The 20,926-nt window shown below is 36.8% G+C and overlaps 1 protein-coding gene across 2 annotated transcripts in view; it reads right to left on the reverse strand.

The window, feature by feature from the left end:
• Positions 1 to 578: 578 nt before the first annotated feature.
• Positions 579 to 20,926, reverse strand: part of MAP3K5 (mitogen-activated protein kinase kinase kinase 5) — a 142,745-nt gene continuing 122,397 nt past the window's right edge. For both annotated transcript variants that reach the window (XM_070733590.1, XM_070733591.1), the window contains exons 20-30: positions 20,375 to 20,552; positions 20,043 to 20,063; positions 17,632 to 17,809; positions 17,364 to 17,532; positions 13,985 to 14,170; positions 12,829 to 12,934; positions 10,539 to 10,773; positions 7,668 to 7,780; positions 5,489 to 5,601; positions 4,906 to 4,982; positions 579 to 2,397 (exon numbers count right to left, since the gene is read on the reverse strand). In XM_070733590.1, the coding sequence (XP_070589691.1) occupies positions 2,331 to 2,397; positions 4,906 to 4,982; positions 5,489 to 5,601; positions 7,668 to 7,780; positions 10,539 to 10,773; positions 12,829 to 12,934; positions 13,985 to 14,170; positions 17,364 to 17,532; positions 17,632 to 17,809; positions 20,043 to 20,063; positions 20,375 to 20,552 (1,443 nt within the window). In that variant the 3' untranslated portion in view covers positions 579 to 2,330. The remainder of the gene's footprint in view (positions 2,398 to 4,905; positions 4,983 to 5,488; positions 5,602 to 7,667; positions 7,781 to 10,538; positions 10,774 to 12,828; positions 12,935 to 13,984; positions 14,171 to 17,363; positions 17,533 to 17,631; positions 17,810 to 20,042; positions 20,064 to 20,374; positions 20,553 to 20,926) is intronic.

Raw genomic sequence — 20,926 nt, forward strand, 5'->3', positions numbered from 1 at the left:
GTAGATGTTAAATGGGAGCAGACAGAAAATAGAATCCTGATGAAAGGATAAAGTAAGGATCTTGGGCCAGATCTCACTCTACTTACTCATCCTCACCCAATACTAGATTTATGGATACCCTGTACCACTGTTAAGTAAACACAACTCTAAAGTCAGAGGAGAGTGCAGCTATAGCTGCACAGGTGTGCAAACATGTATATACAATTGCTAGGGCCCAGAGTTGAGCATGGCCTTGAATTTGCATATTACTTGGGTACACTCCAAAAAGGAAGCAGTGCAAAGATTAAAAATACACTCACATTTAATCAATATATTATCACATCATATATATTTAATAACTTCTCTGTGTTAATTCGCAGGCATCCTTTGTAGTTGTACTCTTCAATCACTAAAGGTTTTTCACATTTATATGCAATCCCTGGTAATTGCTGTGTAATACTGTACTAGAGCAACTCCAGATAGTCATTCTTTTTCTGATCAATATTTCTATTTTCATTTGTTTTACCATCATCTTCTTAAATTTCCTTCATTTTTAAAACCATAACTTATTTTTAAAGTAATCAAGAAATATGCCCACATTTTGTATAATTCTTTATTTCTTAAATGTGTATCACAATGGATAGCTTTAAAACAAGCTAACAGTACTATATGTAATTCAGGCATATGTAACTGGTACAGTTCAATAATACATAAACAACACTAAAAAGACACAAATACACCAAAAACTGGGATTTAAGTTACTAAAAATAAAACAATATGACATTTAAGAAAGGATTGTTAAATACCAAGTGGTGTAAAGGTCAACAAACTACAAGGAAAAACTATCAAATATGTTCTACATTAACATTTCACTTATGGATTCCATCTCAGTTTAGGAAAACGTCCAAGGATCTTAAGCAAAACATGTAGTCCTCAAAAGGCAATACTCATGGGTCATCTTTGTCTGCAATCTTTCACTTCAAGAATGCTTTGGGTTGCATCCAAAAACTCTCATAAATGAACAGATACCTCTTATTCCAACCAAGCTAGGGTCCCAGAAACACCATGCCTATACAGGCCCTGGTTACAAACCTTAACCTGTAGAGTTAATTTTCACATTTGATTTTGTGTTAGTAATACAAAGTTGTATACAACCTTACAAAATCCCTGAATGCAGAATATGTTTTAAATCAGTGGTTCTCAACCTGAGAGTCAGGACCCCTTTGGGGATCAAATGACAATTTCATAGGGGTCACCTAAGACCATGGGAAAAGACAAATTTCCCATGGTATTAGGAACTAAAGCTTTTATTCTGGTGCCTTGGAACATATTTTTACAATCCAACCAATCAGGCATTTACAGTGGGGAGTGTCCCTCTGACCTTCCTGCCAATTAATTTAAATCTCTGTTGGGAGAATTGGCGCTAGACTTGTAGTTAAGAGGTCACCACAACATGAGGAACTGTATTAAGGGGTCACAACATTAGGAAGGGTGAGAACCACTGTTTTAACTGATTGTGAAGGGAGACTGAAGTATTATGTGTGTCAGGCCTGGAAGCCATCTTTTACCTTTCTGTAATACTGTAATCTAATCAACTAACTCTTGGGGATTGTAGTGGGCTAAAGTTCTAGTCATTTGTAGACAGATAAAGAAATAGATTTGATAAGATTAATAAAGCACTAACTCTCTTTCCCCATTTTTGATACAGAGATAAAATCCTAGAAAGGCCTTGCTAAATCAGAGCTTTGTCTGTCATTTTTTTTCTCCTTCATCTCACTAATTAAAAAAAAAAAATGTAAATCAAATTTGACAAATGATAAGAGAGGTAAACAAGCAGGGTGTGTTAGCTCGGTGACCCTCTATGCCAGGGCTGTCAAATTCCACCCCGGGCCAGATATGCCCACAGCCGGTTTAGTGAAGGAGAAAAAAAAGTGCTGATACATCACATGACACTGTGAGTTTGACACCCCTGCTCTATGCAGTGACTACGAAGCTCTACAATAGGTCGCTGATGATCATGCACAACTGGCATAGGAGTTTCAATTAAGTACCTCAAGGTTCCTTTGGTCGACCATATTATGTGAATATGGCTAATAGTCTGAATAGGACTAATCTTGCTAAATATTATGCTAGAAAAGGAGAAAATTCCTGAAAATACTTAAAGATAAAATAATATTTAATGTTGGAGACCAATTTTTTTCAAGAAGAATAAGAATAGTTGCAGCCAGAAAGCTGCAGTGTTCTTTAGCAACAGTAAACAAATACTGGATTAAAGTGCAACAGCATCTCTTGGGAGAAAAAATCTTGCAGGAAACATCCTGTTCTGTGTTGAGATGGAAGTTCACCTCTGTTCAGGGGCAAGTATGCTTCTCTCGAAAATCAGAGATTGCCTTCCACAGCGTGCATATAATCCCACCCCTGTAAAAAAAAAATAAGGCATAGCAATTTTTAGTCAGTATCAATTATCGCAAAACACCAGCTGTAGTAAAAAACTTAATATGCATAACCAGATTAGTGAATCTTAACCAGAGGTGAGTTTAGAAACATAGAAGTCTGACGGCAGAAAAAGACCTCATCTAGTCTGCCCTTATACTATTTTCTGTATTTTATCTTAGGATGGATATATGTTTATCCCAGGCATGTTTAAATTCAGTTACTGTGGATTTATCAACCACGTCTGCTGGAAGTTTGTTCCAAGGATCTACTACTCTTTCAGTAAAATAATATTTTCTCATCTTGCTTTTGATCTTTCCCCGAACTAACTTCAGATTGTGTCCCCTTGTTCTTGTGTTCACTTTCCTATTAAAAACACTTCCCTCCTGGACCTTATTTAACCCTTTAACGTATTTAAATGTTTCAATCATGTCCCCCCTTTTCCTTCTGTCCTCCAGACTATACAGATTGAGTTCATTAAGTCTTTCCTGATACGTTTTATGCTTAAGACCTTCCACCATTCTTGTAGCCCGTCTTTGGACCCGTTCAATTCAGTCAATATCTTTTTGTAGGTGAGGTCTCCAGAACTGAACACAGTATTCCAAATGTGGTCTCACCAGCATTCTATATAGCGGGATCATAATCTCCCTCTTCCTGCTTGTTATACCTCTAGCTATGCAGCCAAGCATCCTACTTGCTTTCCCTACCGCCTGATTGCACTGTTCACCCGGTTCGGACCAGTTCTACAGAATCGTTAATAACTTGACAGCCTGCGTCACTGGAACCAGCAGCGATTCATGCCTAGCATGAACCTGAGCCAGTTCTCTCGGCAGCGTCATAGGCACCGCCATTTTGTTTTTTGCTTCTGCACATGCACAGAAGCTTTTCTTTATAGTACTGCGCATGCACAGAGGGTCATTTCTGGGAAGCGACACACGCAAGCGGGGAAGGTAAGCAGAACCCACCCCTGATCTTAACAGCTATATTTATACAACATAATGGACTAGCTTATTTTTAACCTTGGTTAGTGTTTTGGTGACTGATTATGTGTGAACCCAGGTCATTTGACTGTTTATGATTCAACCTAATCTGCAGATCCAGAAAAATGGGTTAATCCAGCAATTAAATTATGTAGTCAGTAATTTTAGTTCCTAATCATGAACAAGTGAAATGAAGCACATGATTATGGTGGGAACGTGGGGGGATTCTGTTTCTGGTATGCTTTAATGACTTTTCTGCACCAGGCTAAGATGCTTCAATTCACGCTTACATTTTATGTTCTTTTTTTTAAAAAAAATCATGTCTGCATATGGTAATAGATTTTTATATGCTGCTGTCCTTATTAATATATTATTTCATTCTAATTAAAAATACCCCTCCTCTCAGAAACTCCAATTAAGCTTGGTAGAAATATCTCCATGACTTTTTTTTGGTCTCACAATGTTAAAACTTGTATTTTAGCTTAAAGTCAATGCTTTAAAAATACATTTCATTACCTTTCCAATCTTTTCTAACATTCAGTATCCAGTGGCTTTAATTCTGGGCAATAGACTGACCTATTACCATTTCAGCAATGCTGAACCTGTAATGCTCTGTATAATTAACTGAACCCAGCAGTTAATGTTTTTCATATATTTTTTAAAAATCAAATATACCATTTCACCAAGGAAATTTTTTTGCTTTAGGCTAAGGACTAGATTCAAGAAAAGATAAGGGAAGGAGGAAGTAAGTCAGAGATTGTGGTCATTTTTATTTAGTTAAAAGCAACAAATGAGAATGGATGTACTGTACTATGATGATTTGCATAAATAATTTAGCAATTGCACTGTGGGGGGAAAAAACTATTGTAAAATACCAATGTGAATGCTTCTTATTTAGTCAATGTCCCATGGCCCTATTAATAGTTCATCAGCATCCCTAAAGTTTATTTCAATTATCAAATTTATGAAGTGGTCTTGGCTAAACGGTATTTGTCATATTGACCTTATTGTTCCCAGACATTCAATTTTCAATGGGAAGGTGTCGTGATTTCTTCAAACTGATCTACTGGGTGGATTTGGGAACAGGAAAAAAAAAATGTTCTTCAAGCAAAGGCTTATTTGTAGAGCATTAAATGTAACTCAAATAAATATCTGAAGAATTTAGAAGCTAGAATACTTGTGATTTAGCCTGTCTAATTGAAACTATGTTACCTTACGCACAAAGTAACATTTTTTAGATTATAAAACTAACATATGCTCAGCTACAAAGTGCAAAGTGGACTCTGTTTTTTTATCTTTCCACATACTGTATTGCTATGTACTTGACATGTATAATGCTTTTTCTCTGTATTATAATAATTTTATGGAAAATCTCTTAAAACATATGCACGATTTATTATATAGGTAAACAATTAAAATAAAGTATTTTTTATTTAAGATTTGAACTACTCTTTAGAGTTTTCATTAAATAATTATCTACATGAATAGTATAAATTATTTTAAAAATACTTACCTGAGTCTAAGGCATTTTAAATCATCCCTGGTAACATAGTAGAGTACATCCGTCAATGTATATTCTTCTGCTAGAAACTTTAAAAAGAGTAAAAGTTATGTTGATGGAGTTGTAATTTTTTATTCTGTTTGTGCATTTTGTTTTTTATAATATGCATTAATTTTTATAATATGCATTTAATTAAAAACGTATTTGTCTTGAAATGTGCGTTGTGGTATCAAGATATTTAATACAGCATACATATAAAACTGTTTAATACAGCGATTCATTTTATGGCACATTGCATTTTATCAATGTTACAAAAACTAACTGAGACTGAAATGAGCTGAATTCTCAAGGTCAACCACTACAAAGAAATACAATTAAGCATGGTCAAACATTCAATTAATGAAATAATGCTATTTAGGAGTTCCGGGCTTATTGATGTCAATGTAAAAGTAATACATGCTTTACCTGGTTTTGTTTTTCAAACATTATATTTATTCTTCTAAATTGCAAACAAAACTAGAATTAAATGTTCAGCGCTTCTTAGACACTGAACAAAATAATAATTTAAAAAAGACCCAAGAAACGTATTTCCTACCCTGCTTATAGTTTCTTTGTCAGCACCATGATCTCTCAGCCAATTAATAAGATCTGGATCTTCAATTTCTCTGTCCTGTGTACTAAAGTGAGAAACAGACAAGCCAGGAATATCTAGAAAAATGTTGACACAAGTTACTATAGTTATAAGATTATACACAATTCCAAATATAGCTACTTCTTTTCCAGAAGAATACATAAAAATTACACATCACTCACTCCATTCTGAGGCATTCCAGTGTAGTTGAACTAGAATCATCATCACCCTCAGCAAGTCTTGTTATTATGGTGCAAACTGGTTGGGGATGATGGGACATATTTATAATTTTAAGAGTGATCTTAAAATTAGCCCTGTACATGTAAGTGCAACATCTCCTAAGGATTATGAATTTCAGTATTCAGTTGGTTTTAATGATGATTCAAACCATAATTAACCTTAATTAGCCCCAAAAATGTTTTCAAGAGAAGGAATCTCTTCTGAAAGCAGCATGTTATAACAGTTTAAATATTTATTTATTTATTTATTTATTTATTATTTGGATTTGTATGCCGCCCCTCTCCGAATAAATAAATATTTAATCTGTACAAATACAGTGAACATTTCAGCCATGGATTTTGTGGATTACAGATATAAATATATACTGAATTCCATTAAATTTCTTAGGAATTCTCTTATAAGACTGTAAAGCCTGCACGCTAAATCGGACCAAAATAAAAAAAGATCCAGAATTTCATTTGTATCAATAGCAATTCAATGGCAGATAAAAATAAAAATCCATATTTAAAAGCTGTGTGTGTGTGTGTGTGTGTGTGTACTTTAGTTTAAACTGAAAAGACTCTTAGTTTAAGGGAAAGTGTTGGATTTCGATGTTATTTATGGTTATAAGTGATGTTCTTCACTTCATACAGCAGTCTATTTATAGAAGAACCGTGATATAGATACAATGACTCCAATATAAATCTTATGCTTTTACTTCTTCTCTCATTGAACTGGTTTCATATTTACACAAATAAACAACTTGACAGTATAACTAAATTTCTCTCTACATCTGCTCTCTATGATGCAGATTCACCAACAGTCAGCATAGGAATCCCCCAGAATTCCAATCTTCCAACTGCCAAAAATTGATTTACATACCAATATGCAAATTATCTCTCTCTCAACATTCTATCCCCTTTCTCCATGCTATATGCCAGTGTTGCCCAACCTTGGCAACTTGAAGATATTTGGACATCAACTCCCAGAAGTCCAAATATCTTCAAGTTGCCAAAGTTGGGAAACACTGCTATATGCTAACAAAAAGGTCTTGACTTTTTTGAAAGCAGAAAGTTGGGAGAAGGAAGGAAGAAGGTCAAGCCCTATTCACTATTGAAAAATTAAGCAGCAGTTAATTGTATCTAGTGAAATTTCTACTCTGTATAATTTTAAAAAACCCACCTACCACATTCACCCAGCTACATTGCTCTGCTTTCAACAGGAAATGATCATTCCCTCAATCTTGCTGACATCATAATATATCCTTCCTGGATACCTGGAAAGGTCTGTTCTGCTGTCGTCTAGGCACAGCATCCGCTGAGCCTTGGTTGAAATTCCAGTCCTATCAAGCATGATTCACTACCAGAGAAGCCTTTTCCAATTGACACATACAGTGTTCTGGTTACCCCATCACTGTATTATTATGTGACCCAACTGGATTTTTTCTTCCCATTAAAAGTATGGGATGACTGTTTGATTTATAGATCACTAAGTTGGGGGGGCGGGCGCTCATCTTACCTCCTACTGATGCGCCCTCTGAGGCCGCCAGGGCGTGCGCGTGCCCGATGGGTGCCCCCATGTGAGATTTGGCTTCTGCGCATGTCCAGCAAGCGAAAACTCGCGTGAAGACACATGTGCAAATGGGATTTTGGCAATTTTCGCCGATATTTTTGCTTCTGTGCATGTGCAGAAGCAAAAAATTGGTGAACATCGCCAAAATTTCATGCGCAGAAGCCAAATATTGCATGGGGGCGCACAGATGTGCACACATCCCAGAGTTTCCTACCGGGACGGAGCATCAAAGTGCACCGGCTGCTGCCCACCACTGCTAATGGGAACAAAAGCAGTATACTGGAAGGTTTGACTATATTGGTTTGGAAAGTGCTGTGAAGAGCAATTACTTTTGAGGAGTTCAAATAAGCACCTATTGGTTGAGTTTTAAGCTTTAGATGTTTGATCTCCTGTTCTTTTTCTTCTATAGCCTGGTGCAGGAGGGCTTGAAATTCTCTTTCCTTCTGCACTAGCTCTTCTAGTAATCTGTTAGAAACGAAAGGGAAATGAGAAGGAGTTAAGCATCATTATTTACGGTATTTGTTAAGAGCCAATCAATATTTTTGAAGAGTAGAGCTGTTTCAGTATTGCATTAGCAATGGTCAAACACCCTCCCAATACCCTTAGGCATACTTCAACTGTAAGAACAAGCTTCTACCGTCTGCCAAGAAAAGGTTATCTGGACCACAAACACAGTAGGCCCTTTTGTGCTTGTGTGTGACTAATATCTCCTTAAGTTAATCTATTTATTTCATTACATCATTTCTCTCTGCCTATTGCATAAGCATTTCTGGGCAGAACTTAGCAACCATAGGAAGAAAACACCCTGATTAAAAATTTAGTCAGAGAAAATATTTTTTAAAAACCCCACTATAATTTGCTAATTATTTAGCTAAATGGCAGAATAAACCACAAGCTTCAGCCTAAGAATGAATCTTTAACAGTTTCCAGTGTTTGCAAGGAAAGAAAAAGCTAAAACCTAGCAGGTATTGACTGTTGGCTAAATAGCCAAATGACTCCTGCAAAACTCCCATCTTTAGTTATGACGAGAGTTGTGTTTCTCCATAAAAGAGCTAGTATAGAAGTAGGAGATTCTCCCAGATTCTGGGAATAATAATAGATGGAAACTATGATCAAAAGGGCCCCTGTTTAGTTGTCAAGAGAAACTTTGCTCCGTCTTAGGATTTTTAAAAACAGAATATGAAGTTGTGAAAGTTCTTGGAAGTGCTAAATATCACTCTCACCCAGACCATCATGCTAATTGGACCTAGCTGATATACCTAATATCAGTATTGCAGTACTTTTAGTCTGCTTCAAGTTAAGGAATGAAATGCTCCTGTTTCCTCATGCATGTAAGTCATCGGAGAGCTGGTGAAGGGAACGTGAGGCTCCGGACACAGCAATTTGGATTCTTTTACCCTCTGTGCATGCACAAAGCATTCTGGGCATGGACAGAAGATGAAAGAACCCAAATGGCAGCGTCTGGGTGGGTGGGCAAAGCCTTGCGCTCCCTTCACGACTGGCTCTCTGATGACTCACAAACATCAGCGAACGGGAGAATTTTACCCTGGCTTCAGGGACAATTGGTTATGGGTGTTGGTCTGCTTTAGAGGTGTTGGTTATGAATGACAAGGCATTTTATGGCTTGGGGCCTGGCTACTTGAAGCAAAAAGTTACTCCCAATAAAATCCGATCATCTAGGCCAGTGATGGCGAACCTATGGCACGGGTGACACAGGTGGCATGCAGAGACATATCTTTAGCCTTGAGCCTTTACCCTACCTCAGCTCCAATGTGTGTGTGCATACTGGCCAGCTGATTTTCAGCTCACCCGGAGCATTTTCAGCTTCTGGAGAGTCTCCAAGGGAATGGGGGAAGGCATTTTTGCCTCTGGAGCCTGAGAAGGAGAGAAAATGGACCTACCAGGCCCACCAGAGTTTGGGAAATGGGCTGTTTTAGGCCTCCACAGGGCCTCCGGGGATGGGGGCAGGGGAATTATGGTATGGGCACTCACGCTTTCGGCACCTGAGGGGAAAAAGGGTTGCCATCACTGATCTCCAGGTCCCATTGACCAAACAATGTCGTTTGGCGGGCCCCAGGGGAAGAGCCTTCTCTGTGGCGGCCCCGGCCCTCTGGAACCAACTTCCCCCGGAGATTAGAATGGCCCCCACCCTCCTTGTCTTTCGCAAGCTACTCAAGACCCACCTATATCGCCAGGCATGGGGGAACTAGGACATCTCCCCCAGGCTTTTTATATTTCATGTTTGGTATGTATGTGCTGTATGGTTTTTAATTGTTGGGGTTTTTATATATTTTTTATTATTAGATTTGTCCCATTGTTACACTGTTTCTTATTACTATTGTGAGCCGTCCCGAGTCTTCGGAGAGGGGCGGCATACAAATCTAATTAATAATAATAATAATAATAATAATAATAATAATAATAATAATAATAGGCAATGTCTGCTATAACTATCCACCTCACATGTTATCCACAAATCTTAAAGTTGCCAAGTTTGAAGACCTATGACTTGGAGGGAGGTGCTTTCCACAGGTGCTGCCCTCTTGTGGTACACCCTGCTACTAGAACTGAGAACTCTGTCTTCTTTCTTGATATTAGGAAATTATTTTTTTAAGAAAACCCTCTCAAAAGACATATAGAACCAGAGAGTAAGGAATGATTGTAACCAGGCAGGGGATTGCCACCACTGCCGTGACTGGTGCACTGTGTGCACAATTTTGGGTCTCTGGCGTGCTCATCCCAGCGAGGTTTTGCTTCTGCGCATCCGAGGGGACGCATGCGCGACAGAGATTTCGGTGAGTTTTTTCCTTCCGCACATGCACAGAAGCAAAAAATCGCCGGAGAGGTGTCCTCATCTGTACCGGTAGGAACTTGATACTGGTTGTAAATGAAATGACTGGTGGTGTTATTAATTTGGTTAATATGGTATGCAATTATAGCTGCATGAGGATAATGTGAAATATATGTTACTTCAATATGGGTATTCATGATTTTTCACATAACTTCAACATTAATGCTCATGTTTTGCTATTATTTGCCTCAGTAATTCCTACTGAGGCAGCGTACCTATCATCTTCCATTATTCAGGGCATGATTGGTGCATTACTAAAACTGGATTGAAATAAAGTAAACTGATCGATAAAGGTAAAATGAGACAAAGCCAGGAAAAAAACATCCACATGATGCACGCATCCATTTGTAAAAAGGGGAAATTCAGACTCACCTATTAGTTTCCAATTTTAGCCTCCCAAGTTGAACATTGAGAGATCTCTGGGCAGCCTGAGAATCATGAGACACGGTTGAACTAAGGGTGCTCACTCCTGAGGTAGCTACTGCATCCTCCAATACAAGGCAAGGACCCTGAACGGCTGGGTCAGGAGCATGTTCCTCCTCAGTTTCAATCTCATCTTGGTCTGCATTATCACTCTCAGATGCTAAGCTGAAGTGCGTCCTCAACTCTGTAAGAAATTGAATTGGTTATTATCACAACAATGGAATTGGAAACAAGTATGATGAACTCCCTAACCTCAGAACCGCTATTTACAGGGGTGCTAGAAAGGGATGAAAATGTTAACTTGTTTATTCCTTGAAAATGTTTCACTTTTCATCCAAGAATGAAATATTTTTCAAGGGGGGAAAAAACTCAAGAAAATACAGTTGTCTTGTGGGGAAACATCTTTGGGGCGGCCATGACTACGAAGATTGAGAATCTCCACAGACATGCCAAATCAGTACATTTCCCCACTGCATTTATTTCCTTTTCCTTACATACCCAACTCTAATTTCCATATAGCCAAGACCAAATTCTTAGATGTGGCCATTCTCAATCATGTATCAAAATAAATCTTTCTACGAGCACTTTCATATCTTAATTCAATTCAATTCAATTCAATTTATTAGATTTGTATGCCGCCCCTCTCCGAAGACTGGGGGCGGCTCACAACAATAATAAAAACAATATTCCAGCGAAAACAAATCTTATATTAACATTCCCCATCAGTTTTTTTCATTTTGCCGAACAGTTTTCAAAGGTTTGTCTAATTTTTCTTTGCTTTTAAATATAGTTTGCCATTATTTGCTCCATTTTCTCTATCAAACATAACTACCTTGGTTTTGATATGTTAATGTTCAGGTTCAACCACTTGTTGAATCATACAATCCAAAATTTAATACACATAACTTGGGATTGCCACCAACAGCACGAACATCGCACCAACATGCAGTACTAATGTACATTATCTGGTTTGTTACCACACTGTACTTATTTTTTCCTATTCTTTCAATCAGAATTTCTGCACAAAAATCAGAGTTTTCATTTTTCAGTTAATGAAACTATTTAACATTTCATTATCGGTTTCCCAAAATTATCTAAAACATTCTAGAATAATTTTATCCTAAATTATTACATTCATGTTCAATTCGCCAAAGGCTCACTGCTGTGTATTTTTAGCCACTTAAAACTATGTACGCTGTTTTATTTTTTATCAAAACAGCCATTCTTCATTCACATCACCAACTTTATGTTACACTTTTGCAGCATTCAGTATTTTTATATAATCTTCTTCCCATAACTTTGTTTCCATCTATTTTGGTAGCCTTGCGCAACAAAAATTCTTTCCGCACTCCTATTTATGTGTATCTTTCATTAATTTTTTGGGAAGATTAATTTTCATGCAGAATTTGAACTTTCTCTTCCTGCACTTTAGTTTCTTTCCTTTTTTTCTCTCATTTCTTCCAACAGATAAGGTACTATCACCTTTGTATCTTAAATGGATTATCTTGATCTTTCATCATGAACAATCAAATTTTTTCAGGATTTTATATTTATATTCAGTCTTTTGCCACGTGTTCATATTGACTTATGTAGAAACCACCTATTCAAAACCCAGACTGGTTTCTGAGCAGGTATTCACAATCTTCATTCTCATTCATAAATATCTAACCTGGAGACTTTGGGAGTTGACCAGCAGTGGCTTACTACTGGTTCTCCCCAGTTCAGGCAAACTACTAGCAGTGGTGGGAGGCTCCACCCACCAGCCCAGATGTTATCACAAACTGCACATGCGCAGCACTGCATGCGAATAAAGCACGCACGCATTTATTATTTTATATGTATGTATGTATGTATGTATGTATGTATGTATGTATGTATGTATGCATGTATTTATTTATTTATTTATTTATTTAGATTTGTATGCCGCCCCTCTCCGCAGACTCGGGGCAGTATGCATGTTCATAGTTCCAAATTGGTAGCGAAGCTAAGTAAAACCCACTATTGAAGTTAACCTATGGCTGGCCACATCTTATCAGCTAGAAAGGATATGTGGTAGCACTGACATATACATAGGAGGACATGTAAAACAGTAAAAATACACTGACATATATTCACAGCTCAGAAGTGAACAGGAATAAACAAATGCATAAAGTACACCAAATCCTGCATCTTTTCTTTCATGTTAAGTATGCAGTAGTCTAGTTCAGAAAATTATTTTAAAAAGTGACAAATATCTTACCAGGTACTAAAATAGTAATAGCAGTCTGCACAGCTTTACGGATTATGCTATCCAGTGCAAACATCCAATGTGGTTTAATATTGTGGGTTCGTAGAACTTTATTCACCTGGAAAGAGATACAAGAATTGTGAAGCTATTCTTAATCTTTAAACAACAATCATGTAGACAATTCAGTCTGGATATGCTACCACCATTCTCCCTCAATAATCAGTTTATAATTTAACAAGTGATCAATATTTGAAGAATAAAATACTTCTGAAAGACAAACGTTTGTATCCATTTGTATGGATTCACTTAATTTATAATTTCTTTCCACTAACCAGAATAGCACAAAATGTTGTGTTATTTTAGTTACTTAACGAGCAGTAATTAATCTGTATCTTCTATGCAGTCTTTCATATTTAACAATATCTAAACATGTGTGAATCTATTATTAAATCTTCAATACAAATTATTTTTGGAATTACCAAATATATATCACACAATGATAAGAAGCTACCATTCATTGACTGTAATATATATAAAATTGAATAATAAGAGTATTGTTAAATATTTGTAGATTTCTAAGAAATCTACAAATATTTAACAATACTCTTATTATTCAATTTTAGAAGCAGTAAAAGCTTTCTATCCTTCCTCCCAACATTTTGGTGGGAGAAATGAATGATACCTTTTTCTCTAGATCTGAAAGATCAGAAAGTTGCATCGTGTTCACCAAGAAATATAATCCTTGCCATAATATACAGAAGTAGAAGGGTGCTGCCTCAAGCTATCATTATTAAAGAGATGCACATGCATAAATTCATCTAAACCAGGGGTGTGAACCTTGCAGCATCAGTGACTAATTGTTATCATGTGACGTATCGTGACTTTTCCCCCCCTATGCTAAACTGGGGTGGGTGGGGTGGAGGTGGCCAGCATGTTACACATCCAGCCCGCAGGCTGCGAGTTTGACACTCCTGATTTAAATTAAATAGTCTCCTCTAAAGAAATTTTGAAATGTTTATATTCTTCATGACTTGATGGACATGGAAGACTCTGAAGATCATGGGAGACTAATGGGCTTCCTTATGCAGTTGGCCACCGTGAAAACAGACTGCTGGACTAGATGGGCCAGGGGTAATAGTACAACAACAAGCCCAAAATATATACTTACAGCATCTTGAAAACCAAAGAGTACTAACTGAACTTGGCTAATGCCATGACTGTCAAAGTCCAGCTCCAGTTTCAGCTTTGAAAGTGTATTTGCAATGATTTTGCGATCTGTTGATCTTACAAATTCTCTGAGGCTAGCAACTAAAGTTGTAATGTGTTCCCATTTCAACTTAAGCTCTTCAGGACCCTGTTAGAACAACAAAAATAGCTAATTACATTCATACAACTCTGGTTAGCATTAATTAAAATTAAGACTATAGATTCCTATTCAAATTCAAATAGAGCCGGGGTGGCGCAGTAGGTAGAGTGCTGTACTGCAGGCCACTGAAGCTGACTGTAGATCTGTAGGTCAGCGGTTCAAATCCCATCACCGGCTCAAGGTTGACTCAGCCTTCCATCCTTCCGAGGTGGGTAAAATGAGGACCTGGAATTGTGGGGGCAATAGGCTGGCTCTGTTAAAAAGTGCTATTGCTAACATGTTGTAAGCCGCCCTGAGTCTAAGGAGAAGGGCGGCATAAAAATTGAATAAATAAATAAATTCTGCATGTTTATTTATTTGCTGCCCATCTTGTAATGAAACTACATGTTTAAATGAAGTTTTCCCAAAAAACGGTATTACATATATTTTAGTACTTTACTAAGTGTGCATTAAAACCAACAGGCTTCAGTTAATAAAGATATATGTATACCCCCTGTTGTATATGGTCCCTGATCTTATAACAGACTAAGAATGCTAGTGTAGTAAGGGTGGGATTTGAAAGAATTACTATGGTGTTTATATTCTGTTTGAAGTATGGTATATGATTGGGACTGTTGGAAACAGGATGTCAAATTCAACGAGAGAAACATAATATTTATATGGTCAATTTGAAGAGAACGCAATAATGTTGTTTGCAGTTCTTCAGAGTACAAAATAGTTCATCCAGTAACTCAGTCAACATTAGTAAAGGTTGCAAGATCACTTCAGTAAGAATTAGCTTTTGTTTCCTCTTCTATAATTGTCTGAGGAAGGAACAATTTAAAAAGAAGCCCCTGGAAGAATTTATTATGGACTGTACCTTTGATTAATTAAAACTGAGTTATAAAAGGGACTGGAAGCATCTCAAGTATGCCCTTATATGTGAAATGTCACTAGAGAATGTTACTTTGAAACAAACCATTTTCTTTTTTTTCCTTGTAAATTCAAATGTTATGACCTAGAAATGATAAAATTAGAATCTCTGGCATAATAGTTCAGACTGAACAGAACTGGAACAGATCTTCTGTACATATCCACAAGGGAACTCAAACTTGACATAAACATACACACAGTTGAATAATGGAATACCAAAGTAAATGAACTAAGTGCCATCTATCTATTAAAATGCAACTTCTGCAGTCTATTTATACACTGTCATTAAAAAAAACAACAACTGGTATCAGTTCCATGTTTCTTCCACTCGTTAATTTCTATATTAAATAATATCAATTAATTAATATTCATTTTCTGGGAAATATTCAAAACTAAGAAAGCTTAAAATTGTTTCTGATACATGCATTGATAACAGAAACCTCTTATGGAATTTTTGTATAAAAAAGAAAAAAATGAAGTTGTGATTTATGGTTTTGATGATTAAACAATAGATTATAGAAAGAAGAAAGTCATGACATACAGTACCTCTCTCTATCTTAGAGAGAGAGAGATTCAAATATAATTGTAGTTATGATTGTTGTGTGGAATATCACTCTCTTATACCATTTTATCTTTAACTTTTTTCTTTTTTCTTATTTTCTTCTATTTTCTTTTCTACTCACACTTAGCTTTTTTGTTATTTCTCTTTTTTTCTCCTTTTTAATATAGTTTGCACTACTTCTTATTACTACTCTTTAACAAAGTTTACATACACACACCTCTTTCATATTCTTCAGATTAACTGTTTCAAGTGGTCTTTGCACACATGAAACAGAACAATTTGTGCATATGAAACAAAACAGATTTTTCTGACAGTTTGGAACCCAAAGGAGAACAATACTCTCAATGTGCCTTTTTCTGGTCCTGACTTTCATTGTTGTCTGAAAAGCCATAAACTTTAGGGGGGGAAAATCCTGAAAACTATGGACAATTGCATTATATAATTGTTACATCCAAAAGCGTAACTTTCCTATTTACAGTTGTCTTTTTAATTTTTAAATTATTACACCATAACACTTATGCCAATAATATAATTCTGCATTGATATAAAATATATAGAAAAAAATGATTCTGAATAACATTCTCAAAATATTTCAGCAACATTTGTCACTACATATCTAATACATAATTTGACTTTGTTACTTTATTTTTTATAAAATCAACATAACATTTTGCCATTGATTTATAAATACTACCAATGATGACTTAATAGGAAACCCCAACTAATACTAACAATGCAGAAACTTAAGCATATACAATTTCTACAGTACTTAACTCTTCTATGCCTTATTTTGACAAATCTGTAGAAAAATTGGTTTTGGTTTGGATAATCGGAATACATAAGGGATTTGTTATTTTTCTCCATAATTCTATAAGCATTTCCTAATAACATTTTAAGAAGGGATCTCTCAAAGTAAAACCATTATATAAGGGAACATTAATGGCAGCTAAGTAAAGGTGCAACTATAGTTTAATAGAAACATAGAAACATAGAAAACTGACAGCAGAAAAAGACCTCATGATCCAGCTAGTCTGCCCTTATACTATTTCCTGTATTTTATCTTACAATGAATATATGTTTATCCCAGGCATGTTTAAATTCAGTTACTGTGGATTTATCAACCATGTCTGCTGGAAGTTTGTTCCAAGCATCTACTACTCTTTCAGTAAAATAATATTTTCTCATGTTGCTTTTGATCTTTCCCCCAACTAAATACAGACTGTGTCCCCTTGTTCTTATGTTCACTTTCCTATTAAAAACACTTCCCTCCTGAACCTTATTTAACCCTTTAACATATTTAAATGTTTCGATCATGTCCCCCCTTTTCCTTCTGTCCTCCAGACTATACAGATTGAGTTCATGAAGTCTTTCCTGATACGTTTTATGCTTAAGACCTTCCACCATTCTTGGAGCCCGTCTTTGGACCCGTTCAATTTTGTCAATATCTTTTTGTAGGTGAGGTCTCCAGAACTGAACACAGTATTCCAAATGTGGTCTCACCAGCGCTCTGTATATATAATCTTGCAATTATTTGCACTTAAATATATTTATGCTCTTTAGGATTCCTGAAAACCTGCCCATTGCCACCTATAAAGAATATGTACACTACAATATGATATAGACTTGCAATATGTTTTGATCCCAACATTCTATCCAGTGTATTTTGTTTTAAAAGTAATGCTAAATGTATTACATACATTTCTTTACCTGAGCTAAGGCTTCCATCAGATTTCTCACCACCTTATCCTGATCTTCTGTTAGAATTCTGTGAAGGGTAGCTCTTCGCTCACTGTCCTTTTTTAGCATAAAAAAGCCAGAATCCTTCTCTTCTGGTGAAGCAGGAGCACTGTGGTCCTCAAAATTCTCATCAGGGATGCTGCGAATATTTAACAGAAGAAACTGTCCTGAAGAAACTCCTTTCTAAAAGGGGGTTTCCTTTTTCATAACCTAGCATGGATATTACCTGGACAATTACCTTAGAAAAAGAGACCTTAGTCCTTTCCCTTCCTTATCACCACAGGATTTGGCCCTCATTTTAAAGGAGAAGGGGTCGAGTTTCAATTCATTGTCAGGTGAAACTGAACCATATTCACTGCTACTGCTTGTGTCTTCCACAAGAACAGGAACAGGCAAGGATATGCTTCGAAGATATTCTGCCCAATGAAATAGGAAAGAACGTATGATCAAGATATATAGGGAGAGAAAACTGTAGCAAATGATTGAACATAACAATTCTCCCCAATATATACAATCTACCTACTCAGATCTTCCAGGGGTTATATTATCTTGAATGACAGAATTGTATTAACTGCGTACAATTCCAAAATGATGGCAGGAGCGCAATGTCAGATTTAGGAGATAAATTACAGCCCGCGTGGACTATAATAAATCAAATCTGGAGGCGATGGATTTATGTACAGAAACAGCTTTCAAACGAAGTTACTTTTATTTAGAAAACAATAAAAATAGCTAATGCCTGTTTCAGGCATCTGAGATGCGTGCTACATCTTTGAGAACAATAAAAGAAGATGGATTCTTCCGAAGAAGAAACGAAGTGATGCTTGTATGACAGACAGGATTTTACATCATAATGGGCGGAGCTAACTAACATACACAGTGTTAACTAAGTAATTACTGAATGTCTCTGAATGTCTCTGGGGCTGGCAATACACAGTGTGACACGCAGAAAAGAGTTACTCTGTGATAAGAAAAAAGTACAATGGTACCTTCGTACTGATCATTAATTGGTTCTGTGAGGTGCTGTGAGTACCTAAAACGATGAGTACCAAACAATTTTTCCCCACAAGGAATAATGTAGCAGTCACAAGGCAGCTGACATCAACAAGTTCTAAGATATGTATTGAGTACCAAACAAATGATGAATACCGTGACAAAATGTTCACGTCAAAATGTGATGAGTACAAATATATATGGAGAGCAAACTGCAAGAATTGAATATAAGTGTTCTCCCCAATACATATATTCTATATATTAAGACATCCAGGAGTTTATTTTATCTTGGATGAAAGAATTGTATTAACTGTTTCAAAGCAATTGAGTATTAAGATACTACTGTATCTCACTTTTAACAAGTGAGTTATAATGTATCAGTTGTGTTTACAACTCTGAATTATTGGAGAGAAAAATAATCTTTCCAGTATGTCAAGATATATATGTATGTATGTATGTATGTATGTATGTATGTATGTATATATATATATGTACGTACATACGTGTGTGTATGTCAGATATGTAATATATGTAGAAATCTAATGAATAGTTTTTGCAATATTTCTCAGAAATGTTTTCTTCGTACATATGTCCAGTCAATGAAGCAGTGGAAGTGATGTGCCGGTGTCTGGAGGCTGTTGGGGCCTGGATGGGTGTCAACAGACTCAAACTCAACCCGGATAAGACGGAGTGGCTGTGGGTTTTGCCTCCCAAGGACAATTCCATCTGTCCTTCCATTACCCTGGGGGGGGGACTATTGATCCCCTCGGAGAGGGTCCGCAACTTGGGCGTCCTCCTCGATCCACAGCTCACATTAGAGAACCATCTTTCAGCTGTGGCGAGGGGGGCGTTTGCCCAGGTTCGCCTGGTGCACCAGTTGCGGCTCTATCTGGACCGGGACTCACTGCTCACAGTCACTCATGCCCTCATCACCTCGAGGTTCGACTACTGCAATGCTCTCTACATGGGGCTACCTTTGAAAAGTGTTCGGAAACTTCAGATCGTGCAGAATGCAGCTGCGAGAGCAGTCATGGGCCTACCTAGGTATGCCCATGTTTCACCAACACTCCGCAGTCTGCATTGGTTGCCGATCAACTTCCGGTCACAATTCAAAGTGTTGGTTATGACCTTTAAAGCCCTTCATGGCACTGGACCAGAATATCTCCGAGACCGCCTACTGCCGCACGAATCCCAGCGACAGAGTGGGCCTTCTCCGGGTCCCGTCAACTAAACAATGTCGGTTGGTGGGCCCCAGGGGAAGAGCCTTCTCTGTGGCGGCCCCGGCCCTCTGGAACCAACTCCCCCAGGAGATTAGAACTGCCTCTACTCTCCTTGCCTTTCGTAAGCTCCTTAAGACCCACCTGTGTCGTCAGGCATGGGGGAACTGAGACATCTCCCCCGGGCATATACAATTTATGAATGGTATGTGTGTATGTATTCGTGTTTAGAAAATGGGGTTTTTAAAATGTTTTTAGTAGAAATTTAGATTTGTTGTAAACGGTTTTTTCACTTTGTTGTGAGCCGCCCCGAGTCTGCGGAGAGGGGCGGCATACAAATCTAAATAAACATAAACATAAACATATTTCTTGTGAGTTAAACTTATCTGATATTTCAGAACATTTTAAAGTTTGTCAGAAAAGAATATTAATTGCTTACCATTTGATCCAGGTGTCAGAGCTGCGGAAAATAAAACAAAAATAAGATAACATCCAGAATTGCTCAAGTCAAACAAAGGACACTTTACATAATAGGGCTCCAATGCAGTTAAACTTTGTAATATCAAATTTCTACAGCACTAAAAGAATGGAAATACTGTATTTACATAAAACACACACTTATGTAATATTCTAAAAGCATTTGACAAAACTCATTACTTAAAAACCATAATGGGTTCTGAGTTGCCATTCTCAAAAGACTGTCAAGTAACCTGGCTTTGTTAATAATGACTCCCAATAATCTAATATCTCCCAACAGTTAGATTTCTTTACCTGTTAGTTTTGCCTGCGACTTCCTTTTTTTGCTGGTGACTTTTAAGAACTCATCTACAAGAAGCTCATTAGCACAGGTCCTCTTGTCTGGGTCAGGTTCAAAGCACCTCAGCAAAAAAGCTTTTGCCTCCACTGACATGGATTCTGGAATCTCAGGATGTATTTTGAACATTCCAACCTAATAAATGCAGATGAAAATCGAATTTAAAAACACACACATAAACATACACACAGATCTTTCACTGCGGAGGGAAGTTCTTTATTTTTCTCTCAAAAAGACATTAACACATTAAAAATATCATTAACTGAAGGTTCTTAGAACAATATTTTGTTCTTTGAAAGTTATTGTTTTAAAAGATAACCAAAATAACATTTTAGCATTTTGTTTTCTATGGCATGCTTTCATGTTCACTTGAATATAAATATGAACAAAATACAGTGGTACCTCATCTTACGAACTTAATTCGTTCCGTGACCAGGTTTGTAAGTAGAAAAGTTTGTAAGAAGAAGCAATTTTTCCCATAGGAATCAATGTAAAAGCAAATAATGCGT

Source organism: Erythrolamprus reginae, chromosome 1, assembly GCF_031021105.1.
Source record: "Erythrolamprus reginae isolate rEryReg1 chromosome 1, rEryReg1.hap1, whole genome shotgun sequence".
Taxonomy (NCBI): Eukaryota; Metazoa; Chordata; class Lepidosauria; order Squamata; family Dipsadidae; genus Erythrolamprus; species Erythrolamprus reginae.